At 41.3% G+C, this 27,581-nt stretch overlaps 2 protein-coding genes across 4 annotated transcripts in view; both read right to left on the minus strand.

Annotated features, from left to right (window-relative positions):
- Positions 1-27,581, minus strand: part of LOC143923419 (serine protease 33-like) — a 200,118-nt gene that overhangs the window by 22,922 nt on the left and 149,615 nt on the right. The window contains exon 1 of one of the 3 annotated variants that reach the window (XM_077447077.1): positions 3,087-3,223. The exons of the other annotated variants lie outside the window; for them this stretch is intronic. Coding sequence (XP_077303203.1) covers positions 3,087-3,123 — 37 coding nt within the window. The 5' untranslated portion in view covers positions 3,124-3,223. Of the gene's footprint in view, positions 1-3,086; positions 3,224-27,581 lie in introns of those variants that run through there. 3 annotated transcript variants of the gene reach the window in all.
- Positions 20,833-27,581, minus strand: part of LOC143925171 (transmembrane protease serine 9-like) — a 122,522-nt gene continuing 115,773 nt past the window's right edge. The window contains exons 10-11 of the mRNA XM_077449784.1: positions 24,157-24,314; positions 20,833-21,216 (exon numbers count right to left, since the gene is read on the minus strand). Coding sequence (XP_077305910.1) covers positions 20,929-21,216; positions 24,157-24,314 — 446 coding nt within the window. The 3' untranslated portion in view covers positions 20,833-20,928. The remainder of the gene's footprint in view (positions 21,217-24,156; positions 24,315-27,581) is intronic.

Consider the following 27,581-nt stretch of genomic DNA (forward strand, 5'->3'; position numbering starts at 1 on the left):
TGCATACAGTGTGCGCCTCAGCCAATCTTGGCGGGCGATGCACTGTTGATGAATGCAGAGCCTGTTAAGACCGCTCGGATTGGACTAACAGCCTCTGCCAATCCGAGCAGGATACACAAGTCAGAGCGGCGCGGGCTGATGATGTCACAGCCTCTGCCAATCTGAGCAGGCTTTGCATCCATCAACAGAGTAGTAAAATGCATTGCCTGCCGTGATTGGCTCAGTGGTGCACACTGTATGCACACTGTATTCTGTAACCGGACGAAATATACAAACGAAATACCGGTATACCGGTATACTGTACAGTAATTTGTTAACCAGTGAGGAAGTGACAACAAGTTTGCAGTAACAAACCATCATACTGTACCTACCATACTAACAAAGTATACTGTACCATCATACACGGTATACTGTACCCACTAACAAAGCATCATATACTGTATACTGTACCTGTTTCTGATGGTTCATTAAAATTACTGTTTTTATATCAGATCTAATGTTAAGTCTGATGTTTTTTTTTTTAATGGTGTTGCCTCAGAAAGGGGTAGTCTTATACGGCGAGTATAGCCCAAAACCTACGTTTTCACTGGAAAAATAGGGGGTCGTCTTATACGCCCAGTTGTCTTATATGCCGGCAAATACGGTAAATTTGTCCCACACAGAAGAAAACAAAACAAAACAAGAGCAATCACTTCAATGTTCTCAACCAAATATATTGCTCTCCTTTCATTAATTAGTTATAATAATATTAATATTATTAGTTTCTTTTGGAACCTTTTTTTCAGAAAGTATCTAAAAAAAAAGTTTATATCCCTTAAATTTGGTCACTAAACCCTCTTCAAGTCTTCTTGTGCCTCATGTTCGAATGTGAGCTTGTTGTCAGAATGCCCAAACGTGTGTACGCTCCATCGGACATTTGCTGTCGGAATTTCCGCCCACAAATGTTTGATAACAGGTTCTCGAATTTTCCGCCAAGAGACTTTGTTGTCGGAAATTCTGAGCGTGTGTAGACCATTCCGACGCACAAAGTGCCACGCATGCTCAGAATAAATTACGAGACGAAAGCTATTGGCTACTGGCCTCTTTATAGTCCCGTCGTATGTGTTTTTTACGTCACCTCGTTCTGTACGATCAGATTTTCCGACAACTTTGTGCGACCGTTGTGTATGCAACACAAGTTTGGCCCAAAATTTGTCAGAAAAAATCCGATGGATTTTGTCGTCAGAATGTCCGACCGTATGTGTACGGGGTATAAGTCTTTTCTATTCTGCAGAAAACGATGCCCCATTTTCTGAGAAATGATGCAAAGGAAGGTGTTGCCCAAGTCTTCTGTTAAAGTCAAGACATATTAAGCTTTCCTTCTACTATATGTTAAAGAGGAAGAAAACCCTGATGAGTTTACTTCCTCTTTCATTCCCTGCAAAGGCAAAGCATAATGGACTACAATGCATCGCATCGCATCGCATCGCATAGTAGCCCATTATGTGTCACTTACCTGACACAGGAGCCAGCAATGTCACCGCTGTCCCCTGTAGTCCGGCGCATCCATCTTCTCGGTGGGGTCTCGCAGCTCCGCCGCTGTCATTCGGCGAAGCCGCGATGACGTCACTCCCGCGCATGCGCACGGGAGCCGACACACGTGGCATCACGCGGCATCTTCGCCATTGATGATGCCACGCTCAGTGCGCCTGCGAGCCGCTGTCAACGGCGCATGCACCGTAGACAGCGGTGCCCGTCTTCGGGCAAATATCTCCTAAACTGTGTAGGTTTAGGAGATATTTCTTGGACCTACAGGTAAGCCTTAATCTAGGCTTACCTGTAGGTCAAAGTGGTTTGTAAGGGTTTACAACCACTTTAACATCTCCCCATGCAGATGTCACATTTTTTAGAGATGAGAGAAACCGATTTATTTTCCTAAAATTTACCTTGTAGCAAAATACATTGGAGTCAATAGGAAAGGTGATCATTTAACTATGCCGCGCTTGTGCTTGTACCAAAACAGATTCAAATAATAAAGGGACTTATACAAATATAGATAAAATACACGCTAAAAGGAGAAAAAACAAATACAAAAATACAATAAAAATTACTATTAAAATGGAGAAAAAATGAGATAAAAACAAATACAAAAATAAAATAAAATGTACTATTAAAATGGAGAAAAAATGAGAAAAACAAATACAAAAATAAAATAAAAAATACTATTACAAAAGGAGAAAAAATGAGAAAAAACAAATACAAAAATAAAATAAAAATTACTATTAAAATGGAGAAAAAAGGAGAAAAAAACAAATACAAAAATAAAATAAAAATTACTATTAAAATGGAGAAAAAAGGAGAAAAAACAAGTACAAAAATAAAATAAAAATTACTATTAAAATGGAGAAAAAAGGAGAAAAAACAAGTACAAAAATAAAATAAAAATTACTATTAAAATGGAGAAAAAGGGAGAAAAAACAAATACAAAAATAAAATAAAAATTACTATTACAAAAGGAGAAAAAAGGAGAAAAAGCAAATACAACAAAAAAATGACTATTACAAAAAAGGCAGATTCTAAAGATATAAAAAGAAAGAGTGGCTTGTCATATTTTGTATTGAGTTTTGTCTAAGTAGCTCAATAGGCAAAATTGACTGTTCCCACTTTTGCAAATCATTACCGAGGGCAAAGTTCATAATTCTGTAGTAAATCAATCACTCTGTTCATACCAAGTTACAAATGGAATCAGGTATCTTCAAATCTTCTTAATAAAAAGTAAAGGAGTAGATTGCCTTATTTTCTAGCAATTTTTTATTTTTTTTGCTTTAGGCTTGAGGGACCTTGAGGGCTTGAGGGACATTTCCACATCAGCAAAATTCCACCAAGAGCGGCATCAGTAATTTTGTAGCAAAATAATTTTATATGAAATCACTCCACTAATCCTTAATTACAAAGATCTCAGGAATCTCCAAGTCAGCATAGAAAGACAAAGAGTTCCCAGATATGATAATAGGGAATTCATTGTGGCCCCAATTTTCTTTGCTCAACTTTTGGCAGCCCTTCATGAGACCTTAGGTCAGGCAAGACTTTTTAGGTGAGCTACTTACCTGTGGCTATGAGAATGAGTACAGCGAGCAACCCCATCCTGGCAGAGTGGAAGATATCTAACAGATCTCTCACTCTCACTGATATATGAAGAACACAATTTTGAATTTAAACCATTTTCACTTCCTTATTCTTTACAATAGTGTAGTTAAGGTAAACAAGCTCTGGTTTACTTTATGACCAGTCCTTTCTTGGTATGGCATTCCACCTGCCACCTTTATTACAATTCCGGCTGACAAACTGCTTAAATGCTAACACACTGCCTTGCGGGAGGTGAGGAGGGGAAAAACATAAACGTCAGAAGTTTAATTATTTTCTACTCATTATAATGAGGGGGGGTGGCTTTGGTATTGATCTGGCCATAGACAGTGTTTCATCCAATTCAACCAATATGAAAGGTCATTTCAAGAGAAAAGCAAGGGAAAGAAAAGAATGCCTTTGGTAGATGATAATCTGACTTATTGGAATATCATTGTCTGTCTACCAAGGGATCAATTTTGTGATTTTAATCTGCTTGTGCAAAAATTAGACATGCACAATTTTTTTTCGTTCCGAATACAAATTCAGACACATTTTTGGTTATTCGGAGATTCAGATGTATTCAAATCTCCGAATGAAATAGTAATGAAAGAGTGCTGAAATTTGTTAAAATTTGTTTTGTTTATTTTCTTTCAAATTCTAAATTTTCAGGACGATTAGAATTCGGATTGGTCAAAAAAATGACCGGACGATTCAAATTCTATATGACGAATAGAATAGATACATAGTAGGTGAGGTCGAAAAAAAATGTGGGGTGGGCAACTACGTGGCAAATGAGGTTCAATGTAGAAAAATGTAAAATAATGCATTTGGGTGGCAAAAATATGAATGCAATCTATACACTGGGGGGAAAACCTCTGGGGGAATCTAGGATCCTAGTAGATGATAGGCTCAGCAATGTCAAGCTGCTGCTAACAAAGCAAAGAGAATATTGGCATTAAAAAGGGGATCGACTCCAGAGATAAAATGATAATTCTCCCGCTCTACAAGACTCTGGTCTGGCCGCACCTGGAGTATACTGTCCAGTTCTGGGTAACCAGTCCTCAGGAAGGATGTACTGGAAATGGAGCGAGTACAAAGAAGGGCAACAAAGCTAATAAAGGCTCTGGACGATATTAGTTATGAGGAAAGGTTGCGAGAACTGAACTTATTCTCTCCGGAGAAGAGACGCTTGAGAGGGGATATGATTTCAATATACAAACACCGTACTGGTGACCCCACAATAGGGAGAAAACCTTTTCACAGGAGGGCGTTTAACAAGACACCTTACCACTCATTAAAATTAGAAGAAAAGAGGTTTAACCTTAAACTACGTAGAGGGTACTTTACTGTAAGAGCGGCAAGGATGTGGAATTCCTTTCCACAGGCGGTGGTCTCAGCGGGGAGCATCGATAGTTTACAAAAACGGTTATATAAGCACCTGAACGACCGCAACATACAGGGATATACAAGGTAATACTGACATATAATCATACACATAGGTTGGAGCTGATAGACTTGTGTCTTTTTTTGACCTCACCTACTATGTAACTATGAATAGCTAGCTGTTAAGTAGCGGGTTGGGAAGCTGGCTGCTGTGTCCTTAACAACCGATGAGTCATCAGCTGTCAGTTGGCTTCTCCATTGACAGCTGAAATGTATGGAATCTAATGGAATTGTAAGGGGAACCCCACGCCAATTTTTTTAAAAGCACCCCTCCACACATGTGGGCATGACCTCAACATGGAGGAATGGGTGCTTTTCGGGGGGGCAAAGCACCTTGTCCCTATGTTGACGGGGACAAGAGACTCATCCCCACAACCATGGCTGGTGGATGTGGGGGTCTGCAGGCAGGGTGCTTATCAGAGTTTGATCTAGATCCCACCTCCCTCAATGTGAATGAGTATGGGGTACATAGTACCCTACCCATTTACCAAATATGTCTAAAAAGTGAATAAAGACAATAAGCAAGTTTTTTGCAATTCCTTTATTAAAAAATAAAGAACAATGTTCCCCAATGTAAACCCATCTCATGCTGCCCACTGCAACGCCGAATATGAAAAAAAGGAAAAAAAAAAACCTCCGGTCTCGTCAAATGCTTCCAACAGACTTCCTGCTCCTCCGTCTGACATTTCTTATGTAGCTAAGGGGCAAAGTCACCCGATGAAGTCAGCGGGTGACCCTACCCCTTGTGACATCATCGACCCAGCATGCCCCAGTCGGTGATGTCACAAGGGGGCGGTGTCACCCACTAACATCATCATGGGACTCAGCCCCTTACATATATAAGAAATGTCAGACGGAGGAGTAGGCCGGAGGTTTTCTCTTTCTTTTTTTTGGGGTTTGGTGGTGCGGTAGGCTTCCCAGCCTGCTGCTTAAGAATCAGCTATTCTTCAGATGTTAGAAAATTAATAAATTAAACAAAATGTATCTAATGCTAAACTAAATTTAACGAATTCCAAAACCATACTAAACGAATTCCGAAATTAAAAAAAATTAGTAACATAATGAATATATACAAAACGAAACAGATTTTTCTGTTCTGCACATGCCTAGTACAAATGGCTCTCTTGAACACGGGTTCGTGGAATCTATGATAGAAATCTGGGGATCCACGTGCCATAAGTAGTTGTGGTAATGAAAAAGTCCAAATCCTCTGCCAATGAAATGAAACATTTATTTACAGTACATTTTCAATTTACAGGGGAATGAGTAATGCTCACGCACACGATCGGAATGTTGGTCGGAAAAAGCTCTGATGGTTTTCCCGACGGAATTCCCACGGGATTTCGCTCAAGCTGTATTGCATACACACGGTCACACCAAATTCCGACCGTCAAGAATGCGGTGATGTAATACAATGCATATGACGGGACTAGAAAAAGGAAGTTCAATAGCCAGTAGCCAATAGCTTCCATCTTGTAGTTGAAGCTGAGCATGCGTGAGTTTTTGCACGTCGGAACTGCATACACATGATCGGAATTTCTGATAGAAACTTTTTCCGTCTGAAAAATTGAAAAAAATTGAAAAATTGAGAACATGCTCTCGGTCTTTTGCTGGCAAAAATTTGGCCAGCAAAATTCCGATGGAGCATACGCACGGTGGCATTTTCAGATGAAAAGCTCTCATCAGTCTTTTGCTGGCGGAAATTTCAACCGCGTGTATGTGGCATAATAATCTTTGCAAGGCAACCCCCATCCTCAATGGTGAAAGGCATGTGGCCTGGTATTGTTTAGAAAGGGGGGGGGGGGTGAACAATTCCTATTGGGGAGCATATCACGGGCCTCCTACCCTCTTCTATCTCATATCCGCCTAGGAAAGGGCTTCTACCTGCCAACAAATACAAGAGAAGTGCAAAGAGCTTGATCAGGGTGTATGCACTGGAGAGGTGTGCAACTCAGTGTTGCCAACTCCCTGAAGTGAAATTTACTGGCAGGATGCCAAAATTTACAAACTGCAACAATTTTTTACTGTCAAAAATCATGAAAATGACTGGCAGAGCCACATTTTTTTTGATGCTGCAAAAAAGTACCTAAAATGACTGTCTTCAGTGCTAAACAGTGCAAGTATAAATATTTGAACTATAAACACATAGTTAATGCTATTAGCAATGTGTTCAAGGTAAACAAAAGTCAAAAAACATATTTCTGCATTGATATGGAGGTCGGGTTACTATAACCCAGCCAGCACTGGGTTTCCCCCTTACATCAGAGTCTGCAGGGATCCCCCTTACAGTGAAAGGGAACTCTTATGTAAAGGGGAACTCTGCAGATTATGATCTAAGGGGGAACTCGGATATAAAGGGGGGCTCTGGTGACTGTGGGCAGGAGATGGTCAGAGGCTGTGGACAGGATACAGATACAGGAGATGGTCAGAGGCTGCGGGCAGGATACAGGAACAGGAGATGGTCAGAGGCTGTGGACAGGATACAGGAACAGGAGATGGTCAGAGGCTGTGGGCAGGAGATGGTCAGAGGCTGTGGGCAGGAGATGGTCAGAGGCTGTAGACAGGATACAGGAACAGGAGATGGTCAGAGGCTGCGGGCAGGAGATGGTCAGAAGGCTGTGGGCAAGAGATGATCAGAGGCTGTGGACAGGAAACAGGAATAGGAGATGGTCAGAAGCTGCAGACAGGATACAGGAACAGGAGATGGTCAGAGGCTGTGGACAGGAGATGGTCAGAGGCTGTGGGCAGGAGATGGTCAGAGGCTGTGGACAGGATACATGAACAGGAGATGGTCAGAAGCTGCAGACAGGATACATGAACAGGAGATGGTCAGAAGCTGCAGACAGGATACAGGAACAGGAGATGGTCAGAGGCTGTGGACAGGATACAGGAACAGTAGCTGGTCAGAGGCTGTGGACAGGATACAGGAACAGGAGCTGGTCAGAAGCTGCGGGCAGGATACAGGAACAGAAGATGGTCAGAGGCTGTGGACAGGATACAGGAACAGGAGATGGTCAGAAGCTGCGGGCAGGAGATGGTCAGAGGCTGCGGACAGGATACAGGAACAGGAGATGGTCAGAGGCTGTGGGATGGGTTCAGGAACAGGAGATGGTCAGAGGCTGTGGGCAGGATACAGGAACAGGAGATGATCAGAGGCTGCGGGCAGGAGATAGTCAGAGGCTGTGGGCAGGAGATGGTCAGAGGCTGCGGACAGGATACAGGAACAGGAGATGGTCAGAGGCTGTGGACAGGAGATGGTCAGAGGCTGTGGGCAGGAGATGGTCAGAGGCTGTGGACAGGATACATGAACAGGAGATGGTCAGAAGCTGCAGACAGGATACATGAACAGGAGATGGTCAGAAGCTGCAGACAGGATACAGGAACAGGAGATGGTCAGAGGCTGTGGACAGGATACAGGAACAGTAGCTGGTCAGAGGCTGTGGACAGGATACAGGAACAGGAGCTGGTCAGAAGCTGTGGGCAGGATACAGGAACAGAAGATGGTCAGAGGCTGTGGACAGGATACAGGAACAGGAGATGGTCAGAAGCTGCGGGCAGGAGATGGTCAGAGGCTGCGGACAGGATACAGGTACAGGAGATGGTCAGAGGCTGCGGGCAGGATACAGGAACAGGAGATGGTCAGAGGCTGTGGACAGGATACAGGAACAGGAGATGGTCAGAGGCTGTGGGTAGGAGATGGTCAGAGGCTGCGGGCAGGAGATGGTCAGAGGCTGTGGGCAGGAGATGGTCAGAGGCCGCGGACAGGATACAGGAACAGGAGATGGTCAGAGGCTGTGGACAGGATACAGGAACAGGAGATGGTCAGAGGCTGTGGGTAGGAGATGGTCAGAGGCTGCGGGCAGAAGATTGTTAAAGGCTGTTTCCTCCACTGTCCCCCTTCATATTACTATACCTGTATCCACATCAGTCAGTGACAATTTCCGCTTTCTGTCACTCACTGTGACTGTGTCCCTTTCATCTCTCCAGTCACAGTCAGGCACAGTGTCCTCCTCTACCAAGCCAGCTTCACCCCCCCCCAGTAATGTCCTCCTGTAGCCCATCATCTGGCTCCTCTCTGCACCGTTGTGCTCCCCCCGCTGAACCACCGAGAAGAACAAGTGGTGGTTTCTGTTTAAAAATGGTGCCAGGCGGTGACATTACGTTACTGCGCATGCAACGCCCAACCAATTTTGTACGATCTTTCCCGAGTCCTGCAGGCTTTGGAACAGCTCATGCGCAGTTGCATGGCCAGCCCGCAGCCATCTTTTTTACGGGCACTGGCTAACCGTAATGGACATTCATGGACACCCCGAAAATGGGGTGAAATTTACAGGCTGCCTGTAAATTAATGGGCGGTTGGAAATGACAGTAGGCAGTATATGCAGGTAAGGAGTGTGGAGGTTGTGAAGGTGGGCAGAATGTGCAGTAGTGGAGTGCAGATGGTATGACAGTGGGCAGTATGTACAGGAGAGGAGTGTGGAGGGTATAACAGAGGGCAGTATGTACAGAAGAGGAGTGCAGATGGTATGACAGTGGACAGTATGTAAAGGAGAGGAGTGCAGATGGTATGACAGAGGGCAGTATGTAAAGGAGAGGAGTTCTGAGGGTATGATAGTGGGCAGTATGTACAGGGCAGGTGTGCAGATGGTATGACAGAGGGCAGTATGTACAGGAGAGGAGTGTGGAGGGTATGACAGAGGAAAGTATGTACAGGAGAGGAGTGTGGAGGGTATGACAGAGGGTAGTATGTACAGAAGAGGAGTGTGGAAGGTATGACAGTGGTGAGCATGCCCAGAAGAGGAGTGTGGAGGGTATGACAGTGGGTGGTATGTACAGGAGAGGAGTGTGGAGGGTATGCCAGTGGGCAGTATGTACAGGAGAAGAGTGTGAAGGGTATGACAGTGGTCAGTATGTAAAAGAGGGAAAGGAGTGTAGATGGTATGAGAGTGGGCAGTATGTACAGGAAATGAGTGTGGAGGGTGTTACAGTGGGCAGTATTTATAGGAGAAGAGTGTGGAGGGTATGACAGTTGGTAGTATGTACAGGAGAGAAGTGCAGATTGTATGACAGTGGGCAGTAAGTACAGGGGAGGAGTGTGGATGGTATGAAAGTGGGCAGTATGTACAGGAGAGGAGTGTGGAGGGTATAACAGTGGGCAGTATGTACAGGAGGGAGAGGAGTGCAGATGGGTATGACAGTGGACAGTATGTACAGGGGAGGAGTGTGGAGGGTATGAAGATGGTCAACAATACCTCCTATTACAATAAGAACAAACGAAACTAAAATCAATGGGCGAAGAATCTGTCAAATTAAAATTGGCAAATTTATGAGCTAATAGGAAAAGGGATATAAAAAAGCAGCATTGGGGAGGGGTGGAGGAGAGCACTGCCCTGGGGAACATGTAACAATGCAGAAAAAAATTGTTAGAACTTCCATGCGGCCAGGAGCACAGACATTTTGGATGCTGAACCCAAACCCTATTGAAATCAATGGGAGCTTGGAACCTGGAAGCCGCCTTTAACAATAAGAGGGCCCGCGGGTAAATCCCCTCCCCTTCCTCTTTAGCTCCCTTGGATGCTCCTGTATCTGACACTGGTTAGGAGGGGTGATGAGTGACGGTGCCTTTGGTGCCTACTATGGTGAAACGACAGCCTCTGTAATTTCTTAGGGCAGGGGAGGTCCACCCATGAAGGGCACATGGGTGCCGCCTCTCCTATCCATGTGTCCAGCCCCTTTCAGGATGCTGGATGCATGGATTCCAATGGGGGGGGGGGATGGGTGTGGTTTTTAAGCACCTGATTAGAGCCAGGGGCTCTAATAGGCTTCAAAATAGGGTGGGCTTGGGGCTCATAGAATGTGAACCAAGCTCACACCACATGATTACAAGGACAGACGATCCTATTGGAAGCCTAGGAGGAGGTGAAGAGACGAGCGGCGGAAGCGAGGAGGAGGAGAGGACATAGGAGCCACTGCCCAATGTCTGCTGCCCGATGTCCACTGCCCCCACCATCTAGATGGGGTAAGTGCCAGACCGACCGGCAGACAGCGAGGGAGTGTAGGTGCCATCAGGGTGTTTTTTTGGGGGGGAACGGAAAACAACCACCCTCCCAAATGAAAAAAAAAAGCCTCCAGTGTCTTAGGGTATGAAATAATGCTACCATGTTGTGTGTTGTATAAATGATAATTATACTATAAAACTTTATTAATATAGCTTGGATTATTACATCGCATTTCATAATTTATTATAGATCTTACCTCCATTCTAACTGCTGCTGAAGAAGCACTTCATTGAGTCAAACCTAACCTGGGTCTCTGAGGAACCAGAACCTGAATACATGTCCTGCATTTCCATATAGCAAAACCTTCAATGCTTATAAAGGTTTAAAAGAAAACTGCACCCCCCAAGCTCTGTGTAAAAATAGCGTCGCTTTAACGCTGATGCCCTAGGTGGCTCGGTGTGAAAGGGGTCTTATTCAAAGAAACAGGCTCCCTGACACAAGTCCCTGCCGTAAGCCACGCCTCCAACATGTTTCACCCCCAAGTAGCTTATTCATAGAGGTTTATACTGTACATTATGTTACCTGAGCAGTGGCAATAAGGGGGGGGGGGGGTGTATATATGGTGTAGTAATGTAACATTGGCCCAAAATGCCTTGATACTCCATGTTTATTTACTGTACAGAGTATTCAAACAACTGACTTTTTTATTAAAAAAGAAAAAAATGTCTATGAGGTGCTTTAAAAAAAAATCTGGTTTTCTCTGTTTATTAATATTAATTGGTTATAACACCAAGAAACTGTGGAAATACTGCAGCTAGATCTTTTGCTCTTTACAGTAAGAGCAGAAAAGTTCTCCAAGTTCTGGTTCTAGCCAACTCTGTAGATTGCGTAACAAAATTCAGAATATATTTCTCAATACACAAAATAATATAACTGGCTATTATTATTCATACATATTTGTACTGCAGATTGTTGATCCAGGGAATATTTTAATGCCTTTGGCCCTGTAGTGTATTTAGGTGGTTTGGTGCTGCCCCAGGCCTGACTAAACTTGTGCACCCCGTAATTTATATATGACCCACCCCTTCCTGTTAAGGCCACACCCCTTGCTTTTTAAGTCCCGCCCTCAAGTTTACGAGTTTATGAGTTTATGCTGGCGCCTGGGGGGGGCAAAGGATTCCCTTAATTTGCATAGATTTCCACTCACTTCCTGTTTGGCTATGGGGCAGGAAGTGATGGGAAATCTCTGCAATGGGACAGGGATGGTAAAAAATAAACTGACAGGGGCTATAACCCTCCCTTACTCTATCCAAAATGAAAAAAAAAAAAAAAAAAAAGTGTTGCCTATAGTTCTACTGTAAGCACAAATTTCTGATAATTTTATGGAGAGCACTAAGAAGATATAACCATGCCAATGGTGCAGCAGAAAACATATGGCACAGTGAGGAAGGTTTGTGGTCCAGGATGATAGGACAATCAAAATTAGAAGCGGTGCCTCCCCTCCCCCCCCATAGTTGCGGAATGTCATCTGCCCGCATACCGGAATCAGTGCGGACGCTTTATGGGGCCACTAGACTAATTTGCCTCTCAGCCCAGTCTGTTCCATAAGCTTGGTGCTACACTAACAGTGTAAGCTGGCGGGGACTCTTTCCGTGCTGCCCTAGAACTGGGCCTTGTCGGCCTAGGCCAGGATACAGCATTGGTTTGGCCATCAGGACACATTTTTCCTCAGCTAGAGAAATTTGGATCATGCTTTTAAAGCCCCTTTCACACTACTGTAGCTTGTCGCGCATATGCACATTTTTGCACATGCGTAAACCCATTCTTTTCAATAGGCTGCCCTACGTGTGACCATCGTGGCTAAGAAGTTCTAGTATCTTTTTAACCACGTGGTTTGTTGTAATTGCTGCCTTATTTTGTGTGTGAAAATGCGCATCACAGTTGCTGTGCTTGGGGTGCCAATAATAATGGATGACCCTACAAACACAACGCCATTTTTTTTTTGGCCATTTTGCACATATGCTACACAACTGTGAATAAAGGTTCTGAGTATGGAATAACTGAATGTATTTTTTTGGCCTTCCGTTGAACTTGATGGACTTGAATTTGAATTTGTTCCATGTGTTTTATTTTTACAAAGAAGAACAAGTTGGCACAGAAATGTCATTTATTTAATATTTTTTTTCTTTGTAAAGTGCTTTGTAAAGCATTTTTGGGAACTTTTTCAGTGCTGGTGTAGTACACATTCTACATATGTGCCACTACATAAGCAGTTTTAGGTCACCCCTTTTAAAGAAATTTTGCATTTTAAAGGTGTCATATCAAGGTGTCATGGCTAAGGGTTCTTGAAAGTTGTACTGAGGCAAGAGGCTTCCTGAAAATATCACAGCCATGATCTGCCTGCATTGTATAGAATGATACATAGCCTCCCGATGTGAGCTCGGCCATTGGTGGAAATTTGTTGTACAGAAATAGGAGTCTTCTCCCCACAGTGGCAGCCCTTTAACTCCATCCTACACAACAATTTTCTCTTCCTCTGCTTTCTTCAAACGATCTGTGGCCAGTTCAGGGCATTGGAGCTTCCTGTTGCTGAAACCACCTAAAGCTCAGAGGAGCAAACTTACTGGAGAGGAGAAAAGGAGTGAATGGTTTCTATCCCAAGTGATATTTATTTACACAGAGCTTTTGACTCTTTTGATTAAGAATACACAATTTCTACTAAGAAGACACTTTTTACCTTATGGTGGAGTCGCACTAGGGTGATTCGCGTTTTGGCTTGTCATCTATACTCATGCGTCAGTGCGTTGCCCATGCCCCAAGACTAAATCATTATATGACGAAACGCACATAGGGAGGAGTTGATGTGCTGACGTCATCGTGTTTTATCTGTCTAAGCGGACGGGCGTTCACAAACCGGCCGGTAATTTTTTGTTTTATGATCTTATTGCTATAAGTGTATTTTTCTTCTTTATTAAATGGTATGTTACCAGATTTACGCTATGGTGAGTTCCTTTTGGGTAACATTTGGCTACTCCTCCATGGTTCCTGATCGATCGAGTTATCCCGACCATTTGCTGGTTATATCTCCTCCACCATATTGACCATCTGGAGTTATCGTTTCAGAACCACCCGGATAAAGGCCCTGGCTGGGTAATTAGCCGCAAGCTTATCTAGCTTGCCTTGTGGTAAGCATGCAATCCTTGTTGGCACATTTTCTGTGGTGGTGGAACTCATCGCTGAATATTATCTACCTATGCACATATGTGTTTATGGACTTCGTTTAACACAATTATCACTGTTGGACGTTTTTTCCATAATTCACTTATGATATCCACTTTGGGACATTTTATTAATAATTACTGGTTTGAAATTTTTTTTTGATTCTAACCTCCATCATCACCAAGAGAGAAAGCACCTCATCCCAATTAGAATATTTTAAATAATGGAAAAACCAAAGGAAAAGGGGATTTTTGCGGCACTTGGTTATTGTAAACAGAGCAGCAGAGAGAGAGAGCAAAACATAAAAAATAAAAGCAATTAATTTATTTTCATATGTTAAAAATTAACACATGACATGTGTTAAATTAATATCTACTTATACAAAAATGACATATAGTGACTGGTCCACATAATGAGCAGGTAGAGAGTGCTTGATTATCCCGACATGTTTCGCAAAAGCTTCTTCAGGGGATACACAAACTAGTGATAACAATATCAAAAACAAGAATTAATTACAAACAATACATAGTACAATTTTTATAATTATTACAAACAATGTAATACTTTTGTAATAATTATAAAAATTGTACTATGTATTGTTTGTAATTAATTCTTGTTTTTGATATTGTTATCACTAGTTTGTGTATCCCCTGAAGAAGCTTTTGCGAAACATGTCGGGATAATCAAGCACAAGCACTCTCTACCTGTTCATTATGTGGACCAGTCACTATATGTCATTTTTGTATAAGTAGATATTAATTTAACACATTAAGATATTAATTTTTAACATATGAAAATAAAATAACTGCTTTTATTTTTTATGTTTTGCTCTCTCTCTGCTGCTTTGTTTACAATAACCAAGTGCCACAAAAATACCCTTTTCCTTTGTTTTTTCCATTATTTAAAATATAATAATTACTGATATATTCCATGGTGTAACCACACAGCAATTCCTCATATTTGGTTGTTAGTCCATATATATATATATATATATATATATATATATATATATATATATATATATATATATGTATATATTGTGTTTATTCATATGGTTTAGCACTGCTACATCCTTCTTCATTTTATTCAGTGTGTATCTCACTTTTAGTGGCTGCTCATTTTATTTTTTATTTTCACCTTTAGAAGTTTTTTTATAGTAGCACAATATTTTTCCCACTTTTTATTCATATTCAATGTACTTGTTGTAGTCGTATAAAAGCATTGGAGCCTTCATATTTGGAACTTTCATGAGGTGTTATAATGGACTCTTATCACATGGGACTTACCTTTTCACCCATTTGATCTGTTTCATATTTTTATATATTGTCACATTATATTTTATTGATTTTTAGCACGGCAAACCTAATTTGGCACATAGACATAGTGATGACATCACTGCATTTAATATAAGATAACGAATGAAAATACACCAGTTTTATTTATTTTTTTAAAGTCTTAGCATATAGATGATAGAAGCCAAAATTCAGGCAGATTACGTTTCATTTACTTTTAGTAAAAACACAATAATAAAAAAAATAATGGTCTCTAATTAAGTACTAAAAAAGGCATTCATCCTATTAATCCAATTAAATAAACAAAACCAAATAATCATTACTTAATCAATTCATCAGCCAGCCAATTAAATGACAGGAGACATCTAAGGAATCCAAAATCTATATAATTTAATTCTAGTTTTCAATAAGTGTAGAAGGATTAGACCAGCTCCTATGTTTTTTTTTTTTTGTTTTTTTTTTTTTACTGTTGTCTCCCAGCTGAGGGAAGATTTCCCCTCTCTATTCGTTTGAGTGGATACTGGTAGAGTATGGTAAAATCCCAAATTTTCAGTTGTTACCTCAACTAAAATAGAGGGGAAATCTTCCAATGGGAAAAAATATTTCTGATTCAATGTTTTTGGGTAACATACAAACATATTTGAAAAACGAAAAGAAAGATATCCCCTGTAGTGGGGTTTTCTGGCAGCAAAGCAATATCTGTAATGCAGGTGAAAAGTAGTAGAGTAGAAATTAAGCTACTGAGTAAAAAGGGAATTTTATAAATGTTTATTATTACATAAAAGAAATATAGAGGTATAAATGACACAGTAGTCAAAAAAGAAAAAAAAAAAAAAAAAAGAGAAAGTAGTGGCAATGACCCTATCCACATGTGTCATATAATTTGCGTTTTCACTGCTTCGGATGTACATCAATTGGTAATTATATTATGTTGTGATTCCAAATATTTATATTTATATCTATTTAACTGTTTACAGTATACTGTGATAAATAATTTTCTGTATATGTATTCATAATTTTTTTTTTCTTTCCATTGTAGACAATTCCTCTGAAGAAGACCCCACGTCGGGGTCGAAACGCGTCAGTGTCACATCTCCACTGTTTATACTATTGCACAGTGTTCATGTGATAAAATAATCTTGTCTATATATGTATATCCAATTCTTATACTATATTTTTTTAACTGTCCAGTGGAGTTCATTTTTTGACTACTGTGTCATTTATACCTCTATATTTCTTTTATGTAATAATAAACATTTATAAAATTCCCTTTTTACTCAGTAGCTTAATTTCTACTCAGTATTTTCACCTGCATTACAGATATTGCTTTGCTGCCAGAAAACGCCACTACAGGGGATATCTTTCTTTTCGTTTCTTTTTTCAACCATGATTTAGGGGTGAGCAGCACTCTCTAACCTTTTGGTAGTGTGTTACTCCTTTTCTTTTTTATCAGATACAAACATATATACAAGAGCATAGGTGCATCCGTACGATTTCTAGTAAGGAAATATTGATAACCAAAAACTAGACCTAGTACAGGTTTCAAATAATGGACAGGCATGACCCACGTGCTAAGAGCAAAATTGTCGTCCCCTCTGCCCACCAGGATTGTGCTATGGAGGCCATATTATAAAGATATACATAAAAAGGGAGGCAAATAGACCAAAAAAAAAAAAAGAAAAAAAAAAGAAAAGGAAAATAAATGAACACAAGATCAAGTTGTGGCGGCGCGCCCTATATGAGCCTCTCCCCTTGTTGGGTCTCGCACATAGATACCACTCTTCTTCCTGGGACATTATGCACCATGGCATTCTTGTTCCTATCCATTTTGCAACGGGTACTTACTCTTTTTTCTCCACTCACAAATCATCTGCTCTTTCACTAATCTTTGTTCCGTTTCCTTCTATTTTTCATACCTTTGCCTCCATTTCGATTTTTTTTCTCTCTCCTCTTTCTTTTTGTGCTTTACCTTTTCACAGTGTTCAACATTTTTCAACACAATTTTTTACACCTTTTTATATTGTTTTTGTCATAATTTTTTTTTACAGAATTTTTTTTTTTTTTTTTTTTTACAGAGGTGCCCCAATCAGCCACCCCATTCAGCTAAACACTTCATACTCTTTGACCCACTTGGGGCGCTGTTTGTGTTGGCTACTATCACCCTGTTACGCCCCCCTCAGCTCCCGTTTTTGGCATTTTTTGGCTGGTCTGTGATTCTAATCATCAACTTTGTACGGACGTTCCTTTTTTACCTATTTTTATTTCTTTTCATCTCTATTAAAGAGGAAGTAAACCCTGATGAGTTTACTTCCTCTTTCATTCCCTGCAAAGGTAAAGCATAATGGACTACTATGCATCGCATCGCATCGCATAGTAGCCCATTATGTGTCACTTGCCTGACACAGGAGCCAGCGAAGTCACCGCTGTCCCCTGTAGTCCGGCGCATCCATCTTCTCGGTGGGGTCTCGCAGCTCCACCGCGATGACGTCACTCATGTTCACGGGTGCCGATTGTCATTGACGAAGCTGCGCTCAGTGCGATTGCGCCGTAGACAGCGGTGCCTGTCTTCGGGCAAATATATTTCTTTGACCTACAGGTAAGTCTTAATCTAGGCTTACCTGTAGGTCAAAGTGGTTTGTAAGGGTTTACAACCACTTTAAGTGACACTTCAGTGGGTCACTAACCTGTATAGGTATCAACTGCGATGTGTGTCAATATGCATTAATTACTCCATGTATTTGTAAACAAATGTTATTTCCTTGTTGGAATGTATACTACTGTGCAATAATAGGTTCTAATGAAATATACAAATATTGATATATAACATAATGTATTCAAATTAAATATGAAAATATATGACAATGTGAACCAATTAAAAGCTGTCTTTTACCAAACTTATTTATCTGCTTCCGTGTGCCTCATGTAAAGCCCCGCCCCTTGAACCGGGATGGAGGAAGGGACCCGAACGGCCCATTGCACCTCATTTAAAGTCCCAAAAATCCTTCTTTCTTCTCCTTGTTAAAAGATCAAGTAGCATTGAACAGAAAATGGACAGCTTGTGGGTCTACCACCTCTAAAGAAGGTAGGAAGCAGTTTAAGACAACCGTATGCATATTGCAAACTTCCATAAATAAAATTTGGTAAAAAAAATACCCTAATGCCGCGTACACACGACTGGACTTTCCATCAGAATAAACTCTGACGGTCTTTCAGATGGAGTTCCGACCAAACGGACTTGCCTACACATGATCACACCAAATTCCGTTTCAAACACGATGACGTACGGCAGGACTAGAAAAGGAAGTTCAATAGCCAGTAGCCAATAGCTGCCCTTGCGTAATTTTTGGTCTGTCGGACCAGCACACAGACTAAGCCCTTGTACACATGGTCGGAGATTCCGTCGCAATGTGTCAGATCGGAGCGTTTTGTCGGATATTCTGACTGTGTGTGGTCTGCATCGGACTGTTTCCGTCGGAATATCCGTCGGACCAAATTTTCCAACTTGCCGGAAATATTTTCTGACAAAATGCTCCGATCGGACATACTCCGATCATGTGTAGAGAATTACGATCGGACAAAGTGCCACGCATGCTCAGATCAAATTCCTACATCAAAGCTATTGGCTACTAGCCTGAACGTAGTCCCATCGTAATGAAATTACGTCATCACGTTCTGAAAGATAGGATTTTCCGACAACTTTGTCCGACCGTATGTGTATGCAACAGTTTCGGACAAGATCCGTTGGACAAAATCCGACGGATTTGGTTGTCGGAATCTCCGACCGCGTGTACAAGGGCAAACTGTTTTCCCGATAGGAAATGATTCCATCGGAAAGATTTAAAACATGTTCTATTTCTAGGTCCGTTATAGTTTTGGAAGAAAAAAAGTCTGATGAAGGCCACACACGATCTGAATATCCGATGAAATGATTCCGTCTGGCCTTTTCTGCCGGAAAGACCGGTCGTGTGTACGCGACATAATTGATTATAGCAGTATAGTCAAGTGCAATCAATCAATCATGCACATTATATAAGAAGAGCTACGAATATAAGAAAATATAAGGGGGGGGGGAGGAGAAGATGACAAGTGAAAAGTAAATACAAAAAAAAGAGGAATGTACGGCTTGACCCGTCCTCTTAGATTAGTGACTGAAAGTATCAAATCCAGGGGTTCCAGACTCTTTCAAATTTGGCTAGTTTGTCTGATCGAATGCTGGGCAGTTTTTTGTGAAGCATGATCTACGATGTTTTGATTTTATCGGTTGCATCATTTATCATCAGGGTTTCCCATGCATGGGCTATAGATGAGCTATGAATAAGCGCTAATTTCAGCGTGAAAAGCGTGAAACGCGTCAGTTTTTGCTCTATTTTCCTTATCCCTTTGCTGTTGTGATCTGTATGATGTGAAGATTTTTTTGCGTGGAAACAATAAAGGCATTACTTATTTTATCTGATCCAGAGTGCGGCTATCCAGAGTTTTTCTGTTCCTCTACATGGGCTATAGATATCTTAGCAGCCAGAAGGATAGGAAACAAAACTAAAGTTCTGGAGTGTTCGGGAATCCCCCTCCCCCAGTGAACATGATGAGAGGGGGAGATGTTCTGTTGTCTTAACACCTAGCCATAACTTAGCCACCACATCCAAGGACTGCTAATTTGCATATATGCCATTGTATGCCGAAGTCCTTGACTTTGGATAGGCTATAAGGAGCCCCTCAGTTTTAACAATTGCCTCCGTATTTTCATTAAACTTAAATTTTTCTTCACATCTTGGCAATAGAAGACAGCGTGGGTGATTTATTAAAGGTGTAGATCAGGGGTGCCCAACCTTTTGAAGAGCGAGGGCCACTTAAGCGACTTGGTAACCGGTCGTGGGCCACAATGAGCAGAGCAGGCAAATGACAGGTCCATGCAGAGTGGACACGGACACAGCCCACTCTACTCTATGGGTCCTCCGATCCGATCTGCCCTGGCAAGAGGGGGTCGATCCCCTTCTGTTTTTTTTTGTTTATTTTTAACAAATCAGATTGGAGGTAGGCAGGAGTAAAAGGACACAAATCTGTTTACATCTGCCGTTTCATAGAGGTGAATGGAGGGTTCGACTGAGTTGGACCGATTGTGTGAAAGGGGCCTTTCACACTAACGCAGCGCAGTGCACCTGTGTCTTTCCTGCTGGTTAGCTACACTTTGCCATAGACTTCTATTATATCCTGTAGGTGTGGAGCACTTTCTGAAAGATCACCAAAGGTAATAACAGAAGTCTATGCCTCAGTGCAGGTAAACTGAAAGTGCACTGCACCGGCGGATCAGTTTGAAAGCAGCCCAGTAACCAATGCACAGATATGTCTATATATACACTGCAATTTTAGTAATAAATTGACCTTTAATAACAGTCTTCCATTCGGATATCGCCTGCTCTTGCTGTCCCCGGCAGAGTGCATTTGTTATCACTCCGCCTGTGGCAAGAGACTGTGCTACACAGGAAGCATCAGCTTATACAGCTCTGCGCCACAGCTGCTTGCTTTGCCAGCTTCATTAACAACACAGATGCTCTGGGATGGCGGGTCTGCAACCTATGATCTGGCCTTGTCAATCTGCCATCCCACAGAAGGAGGTCACGGGCCATAACAGAGGGCTCTGCGGGCCACATGTGGCCCCTGGGCCACTGGTTGGGCACCCCTGGTGTAGATCATGCTAATTTTGTAAAGTGAATTTTTTTTTTACTTAGTCCATGTTATTTACTTAACACATCCAATCATGTGTGAGCTCAAACACATTTTGGGGATTCTTCCCTCCATACGATTTGGTGTATTCTATGCAAAGTATACGATCTCCATGCCTGTCCACATCAGCAGAGATGGCAGTTTTTTGGTTATATTAGTGTCAGCAGAAGAATAGTTGGGACAAGGATCATCCAGAGATGGTGCGAAAAACTGGATGTTAGTGAAGGACTTCCTCCACATGTCCTCGTTGGTTTAGGGATATTTGACACATAATTGAAAGTAACGTCCAGGTTCCTGCTGATCCAGTCTTGGTAGCTTGTCACCAGTGTGTAAACCCCGGGGTAGTTGGGGTAGGCGCAGCCTATTCCTGAACTCACAATTCCAACCTGGTACCATACACCCTGGACCTTACACACCAGAGGTCCTCCTGAGTCACCCTGTAAGACATCAATAATCATCAGCTGCACCAACGTCTATCTGTTCAGGATGAATCAAGAAAATGTTTCAGTCTTTCCATGAATGTATAATTACACAAATTAGTTACAGTAAATGAGTACAGAATTGGCACTGCACCAAAACGTTTGAGAAGTTGCAACCAAGTAAATTTTCATTTTCTTATAACAACTTTATTGGCAAGTAAAAAAAAAAAAAGGTAAAAAATCAGGACCTGCAAAGAAAGAGGAGTTACGCTCACCCACCCTGCCATACGTTCTTCTGATTGTGGAGCAATGGCCTTTTCACATCGAATATACTTACAGGTGTGTCATATGATTGGTCCCCTGCCCTGCTCTGTGGTTCCTCTAGTCAATTTCTACATCCCTACCCAGCACAGTTATGATGGGTCAGCAGATGGAACCACAGAGCATGGGGAGGGCACGGGTGTTAAATGTGAAGGTCCTACTTTTTGATATTTTTGTACTTAGTGATAAAGTCAAAGGAATAGGATGGGGGGGGGGGATGGGGTGTGGGAGAGTGTTATGTAAATGGTCAATGGGTTTGTAATAGACATGTGCGATTCGGTTCATAATCAATGGATTTCCGTATGAATTTCTTAGTATTCGTACATTCGGATCAATTCGAACATCCGAATAGCTGAAAGAACCAAAATGCGAAAATTATGAAATTGCAAATAAGCAAAATAACGAACACGTGAGAATACGAAACTTCGAAACAGTAAAAGAAAGAAAATTACATCTATAACGAATGATTTACATTTCGTATTTTCAATCCTTTGTCTGTTCATAATTTTGTATATTCGTATTTTCATTCGTGTGTTCGTAATTTAGTTTCCTTGCCCGTTCATAATTTCGTTTCTTCGTGTTCTCAAATTGTTCTTTTGTTCTTTTGAATGGACAGTGTTAGTCCTTGTACACACGATTGGAGATTCCGACGGAATGTGTCCGATCGGAGAGTTTTGACAGATATTCCGACTGTGTGTGGTATGCATCAGACTGTTTCCGTCGGAATATCTGTTGGACCAAATTTTCCAACTTGCCGGAAATATTTTCTGACAAAATGCTCCGATCGGACATACTCCGATCATGTGTAGAGAATTCCGTTCGGACAAAGTGCCACGCATGCTCAGATCAAATTCCTACATCAAAGCTATTGGCTACTAGCCTGAACGTAGTCCCGTCGTAATGAAAAACGTCATCACGTTCTGAAAGATCGGATTTTCCGACAACTTTGTCCGACCGTGTGTATGCAACAGTGTCGGACAAAACCCGATGGACAAAATCCGACGGATTTGGTTGTCGGAATCTCCGACTGTGTGTACAAGGGCTAAGTGTATCTTAACCACTTTCAGCCCCAGACCATTTTGCTGGCTTAAGACCAGACCACTTTTTGCGATTCGGCACTGCGTCGCTTTAACTGACAATTGCGCGGTCGTGCGACGTGGCTCCCAAACAAAATTGACGTCCTTTTTTTTCCCACAAATAGAGCTTTCTTTTGGTGGTATTTGATCACCCCTGTGGTTTTTATTCTTTGCGCTATAAACAAAAATAAAGCGACAATTTTGAAAAAAAACACATTATTTTTTACTTTTTGTTATAATAAATATCCTCCAAAAATATATAAAAAACTATTTTTTTCCTCAGTTTAGGCCGATACCTATTCTTCTACATATTTTTGGTAAAAAGAAAATCGCAATAAGCGATTATTGATTGGTTTGAGCAAAAGTTATAGCGTTTACAAAATAGGGGATAGTTTTATGACATTTTTATTAATAATTTTTTTTTTTACTAGTAGTGGCGGCGATCAGCGATTTTTATTGTGACTGCGACATTATGGCGGACACATCGGACATTTTTGACACATTTTTAGGACCTGTCATTTATACAGCAATCAGTGCTATATAAATGCAGTGATTCCTGTGTAAATGACGCTGGCAGTGAAGGGGTTAACCAGAGGGTGTAGGGGGTTAAGTGTTCCTAGGGGTGTGTTACTAACTGTGGGGGGCTGGGCTTTGTTTTAGTGAACACTGATCTCTGCTCCAATCACATGGAGCAGAGATTAGTGTCAGTTGTTGCTAGGCAGAACGGGGAGATGCTGTTTACAATGGCATCTCCTCGTTCAGCCGTCCCCTGAGACGATCGCGGGTATCCCCCGTGCCGCCGGCGGTGCCCACACGATGGCAGGGCGACGGATTTTGTCCGAAACTTGTGTTGCATACACACGGTCGGACAAAGTTGTCGGAAAATCCGATCGTTCGTAACGTGATGACGTTATTTCGTTAGGATGGGACTACGTTCAGGCTAGTAGCCAATAGCTTTGGTCTAGGAATTTGATCTGAGCATGCGTGGCACTTTGTCCGATCGGAATTCTCTACACACAATTGTATGTTGTCTGAAAGATTTATAGCCCAGCTCTAAAACTTTGTCCGTCGGATATTCCGACGGAAGCAGTCTGATGGAGCCCACACACGGTCGTATTATCCGACAACGCGGTCCGATCGGACATTTTCCGTCGGAATGTCCGACCGTGTGTACAAGGGCTAAGACCACTTGACCATGAGAATTTAGACTAATAACAATCGACCAGCAGGGAAAATACGATGTGGGAGACTTCCGCACTGTGTGCAGCCAATGGGGAAATTTGTACAAATGCCCGAATGAATAGGTGTTTGGCTGAATAAATAGGGGTTTTGCCAAATTAACCTCCAGCTGTGAAGTGAAATATTTAGCATTGGTATTACTACCACTGAGAAATGTGACGGCTTCCTCCTTGTTGTTACCGGGTAGCAGAGAAGGAAAAAAATAACCTCTTTTTTTTATAAAAAAAAAAAATAGACTTTAACTAATGTCATTCATTGCTTCCACTTCCTGTAAAGAGATCCTAATGCTGAGCCATGTTGGAATGGTCTTGGTGTCACTCACCTGGCAGGAATCCTTCCCCCCTTCCTTGTAGCCGGCACAGATCTGATCATACTGGATGGTGATGCTACCTCCTGCATTGCGATACATTGTTTGACATGTATTGCGGTCTATTAGAGGAACCATGACCTCCTGGAGGGTCCCATATGAAACTACACTCCCTGTTAATAAAACAAAGACAAGAAGATGATTAATGGCCGTTCTTGGCAAGGCTACACATAGACTGATCACCGTTATGTTCCATTCACACGTGCGCATTGTAGGATCGCATTGAAAATCGCACGGTTTCTCGTGCCACACAAAAAATTTGCATTTTTTTTTTTGCAGGACTGCAGTGCCATTAATTGTTATCTCCACCCCAATTCACCTTGCTAAAGTGTGCAAAATCAAGCAAGAAAGAATGCATGGTAACAACGTTTCATGCATTTTGATATAGCGCTATTTAACCGCTTCAGCCCCGGACCATTTTGCAGGCCAAAGACCGGAGCACTTTTTGCGATTCGGCACTGCGTCGCTTTAACTGACAATTGCGTGGTCGTGCGACGTGGCTCCCAAACAAAACTGACGTCCTTTTTTTTCCCACAAATAGAGCTTTCTTTAGGCGGTATTTGATCACCTCTGCAGTTTTTATTTTTTGTGCTATAAACAAAAATAAAGAGACAATTTTGAAAAAAAAATGCACTATTTTTGACTTTTTGCTATAATAAATATCCCCCAAAAATATATAAAAAAAACATATTTTTTCCTCAGTTTATACCGATACGTATTCTTCTACATATTTTTAGTAAAAAAAAAAATCGCAATTAGCGATTATTGATTGGTTTGTGCAAAAGTTATAGCATTTACAAAATAGGGGATAGTTTTATAGCATTTTTATTAATATATATTTTTTTACTAGTAATGGCGGCGATCAGCGATTTTTATTGTGACTGCGACATTATGACGGACACATCGGACATTTTTGGAACCATTGTCATTTATACAGCAATCAGTGCTATTTAAATGCACTGATTCCTGTGTAAATGACACTGGTAGTGAAGGAGTTAACCACTAGGGGGCAGTGTAGGGGTTATGTGTGACGTTATGTGTTTTTTTTATTGTAGGGGGTTAACCTCTACAATATTAGAAATAATTATTTGATATTAATTATTTGATTTGATATTATTTAGAAATAATGTGAAACTTGAGTTCAGTTGGAGTAATGAAACTATACATTATTTGGACATAATGATAATGAAGGGACAAAGTTCCCTCCAGTCTATGGCCTATTTCAAACCAACTGACCGGAATAGTTATATTCCTATCAATAGTGGTCATCACCCCTTATGGCTACGGAATATCCCTAAGGGCCAATTCCTGCATGTTTGTTGCGGAAATTGTTCCTGAGATACTGACTATCTTGTGCAGGCACAAATGGTTAAGAACAGGTTTTTGGAAAAGGGGGTGCGATCCTGAACGTTTGGATCGAGTTATAAAGGAGGTAATAGACACCCCTCAGGAAGTATGTCTCCAGCCAAAGGTGAGAGCACAGGATACGAAACAGGAATGGGGCTTCATTAGCACCTTCCATGAACAGTATAAGAAGGTTGAGGCTATTTTTAAGAAACATTGGGACATTTTGAGGTTGGATCGTGTATTAAAGGACGTGGTAAAAAAAGAACTAGACCCTCCTGCCCGCCCACAGATGTTTTGGGATCGGGCAGGTATTTATGCCGTAAATGTAAATCTTGTCGGCAAGTCCATACCCACCTGAGGGGTTTGAGTCGATTTAGATCTACAGCCAATGCAAGAGATTTTGAGATAAAAGAATTTATTTTGTGCATGTCTACCCACGTTGTGTACGCTTTGGAGTGCCCATGTGGGTAAATGTACATCGGTAGAACTAAAAGAACTCTTAGCCCCTGTACACACGGTTGGAGATTTCCACAACCAAATCCGTCGGATTTTGCCCGTCGGATTTTGGCTGTCGGATCTTGTCCGAAACTGTTGCATACACACGGTTGGGCCAAGTTGGTGAAAAATCCGATCTTTCAGAACGTGATGACGTAATTTCGTTATGACGGGACTACGTTCAGGCTAGTAGCCAATAGCTTTGATGTAGGAATTTGATCTGAGCATGCGTGGCACTTGGCCTGATCAAAATTCTCTACACATGATCGGAATATGTCCGACCGGCCCAGTTGGTCGGGAAATATTTCCAACATGTTGGAAAATTGGGTCCGACGGAGATTCGGACGAAATCAATACGATGCATACCATACACAGTCGGATTATCTGACGACACGGTCCGATAGGACACATTCCGACGGATTCTCCGACCGTGTGTACGTGGCATAACAAAGAGGGTCTCTGAGCATATTTATAACATCTCAATTGGCTATAAGGATCACAGTGTTTCCCTCCATTTCAGACAAAAGCATGGTAGGGACCCTAGTGGTCTGAAATTCTGGGGAATCGATAAGATTCACCCGGCTTGGAGGGGTAGTAATATCGTACGAGAACTGTCAAAACTTTAAGTCTGAATGGAATGAATATATAACTTGACCTAAATTGTTTCATTAGTGATTATTAATTTTTTATTTTTATTTTTTTTTACATTTATTTATATTTCGTTTTATTTCATTTCATTTTCTTTTATTTTATTTTTATCTTTAGCCGCATAATGCAGGGATTGTGTAGGCGAGAATAGAGTGTCTGCGAATCTCATACACAGGTTGCGATGTGTGTGGACACCGCAATCTGAATTTATAGATGTGCGTTTCACATGCACTCAAATTATGTGCCCCGGTGGATATAGATATTATCCTTGGTAATGATGTGTGGATATCATTTCCCATTATTAGTATTATCTCCTCAAGAGAATGCAGAGGTGTTCTAATCAATTAATTCCAAGAAGGTTTTTTAGTATTGTTAGTAGGAGTCTATAATATAATGCGCCTTTCTTATTTTTGGGTATCCTTGATTTATAACCATTTATTATTGCAGGTTTATAGGCTGATTTATTAAACTCTATTGTCGTTTTATGAATCTAATATTGTAATTTTATATGTAATTATCTGTGATGGATTCTTTAATATGAAATAAGTGATTACTGTATGTAATATGAATTTTTTTTTTTAGATATCAATTTGAGGATGGTTATGAGCCTAGTAGTTCCCCTGGTTTTCTCGGATTGGTGACTGTCGCTGTGTGGTGTTTGTGACTAGCCTTGGAATATTGGCTGTCACTGTGTAGCGTTAGTGACCAGTCTGGTAGAGGGGACGTACTCGCCGTAGCCTTTTAAATATGTTTTATAAGTATAATCTTATTGGTGTTACATGGTAACTGATATTGTAAGTGCACACCATTGGATTTCTTTTGCTGCGCTCAGATTGTGATTGAGGCGTAGGAGTGTTCTGCTGCCCTGCTGTATCTCGATATAATGGACC

Source organism: Lithobates pipiens, unplaced genomic scaffold (genome assembly GCF_037356315.1).
Source record: "Lithobates pipiens isolate NorthernLeopardFrog02 unplaced genomic scaffold, aLitPip1_a1.2 Scaffold_22, whole genome shotgun sequence".
NCBI lineage: Eukaryota > Metazoa > Chordata > Amphibia > Anura > Ranidae > Lithobates > Lithobates pipiens.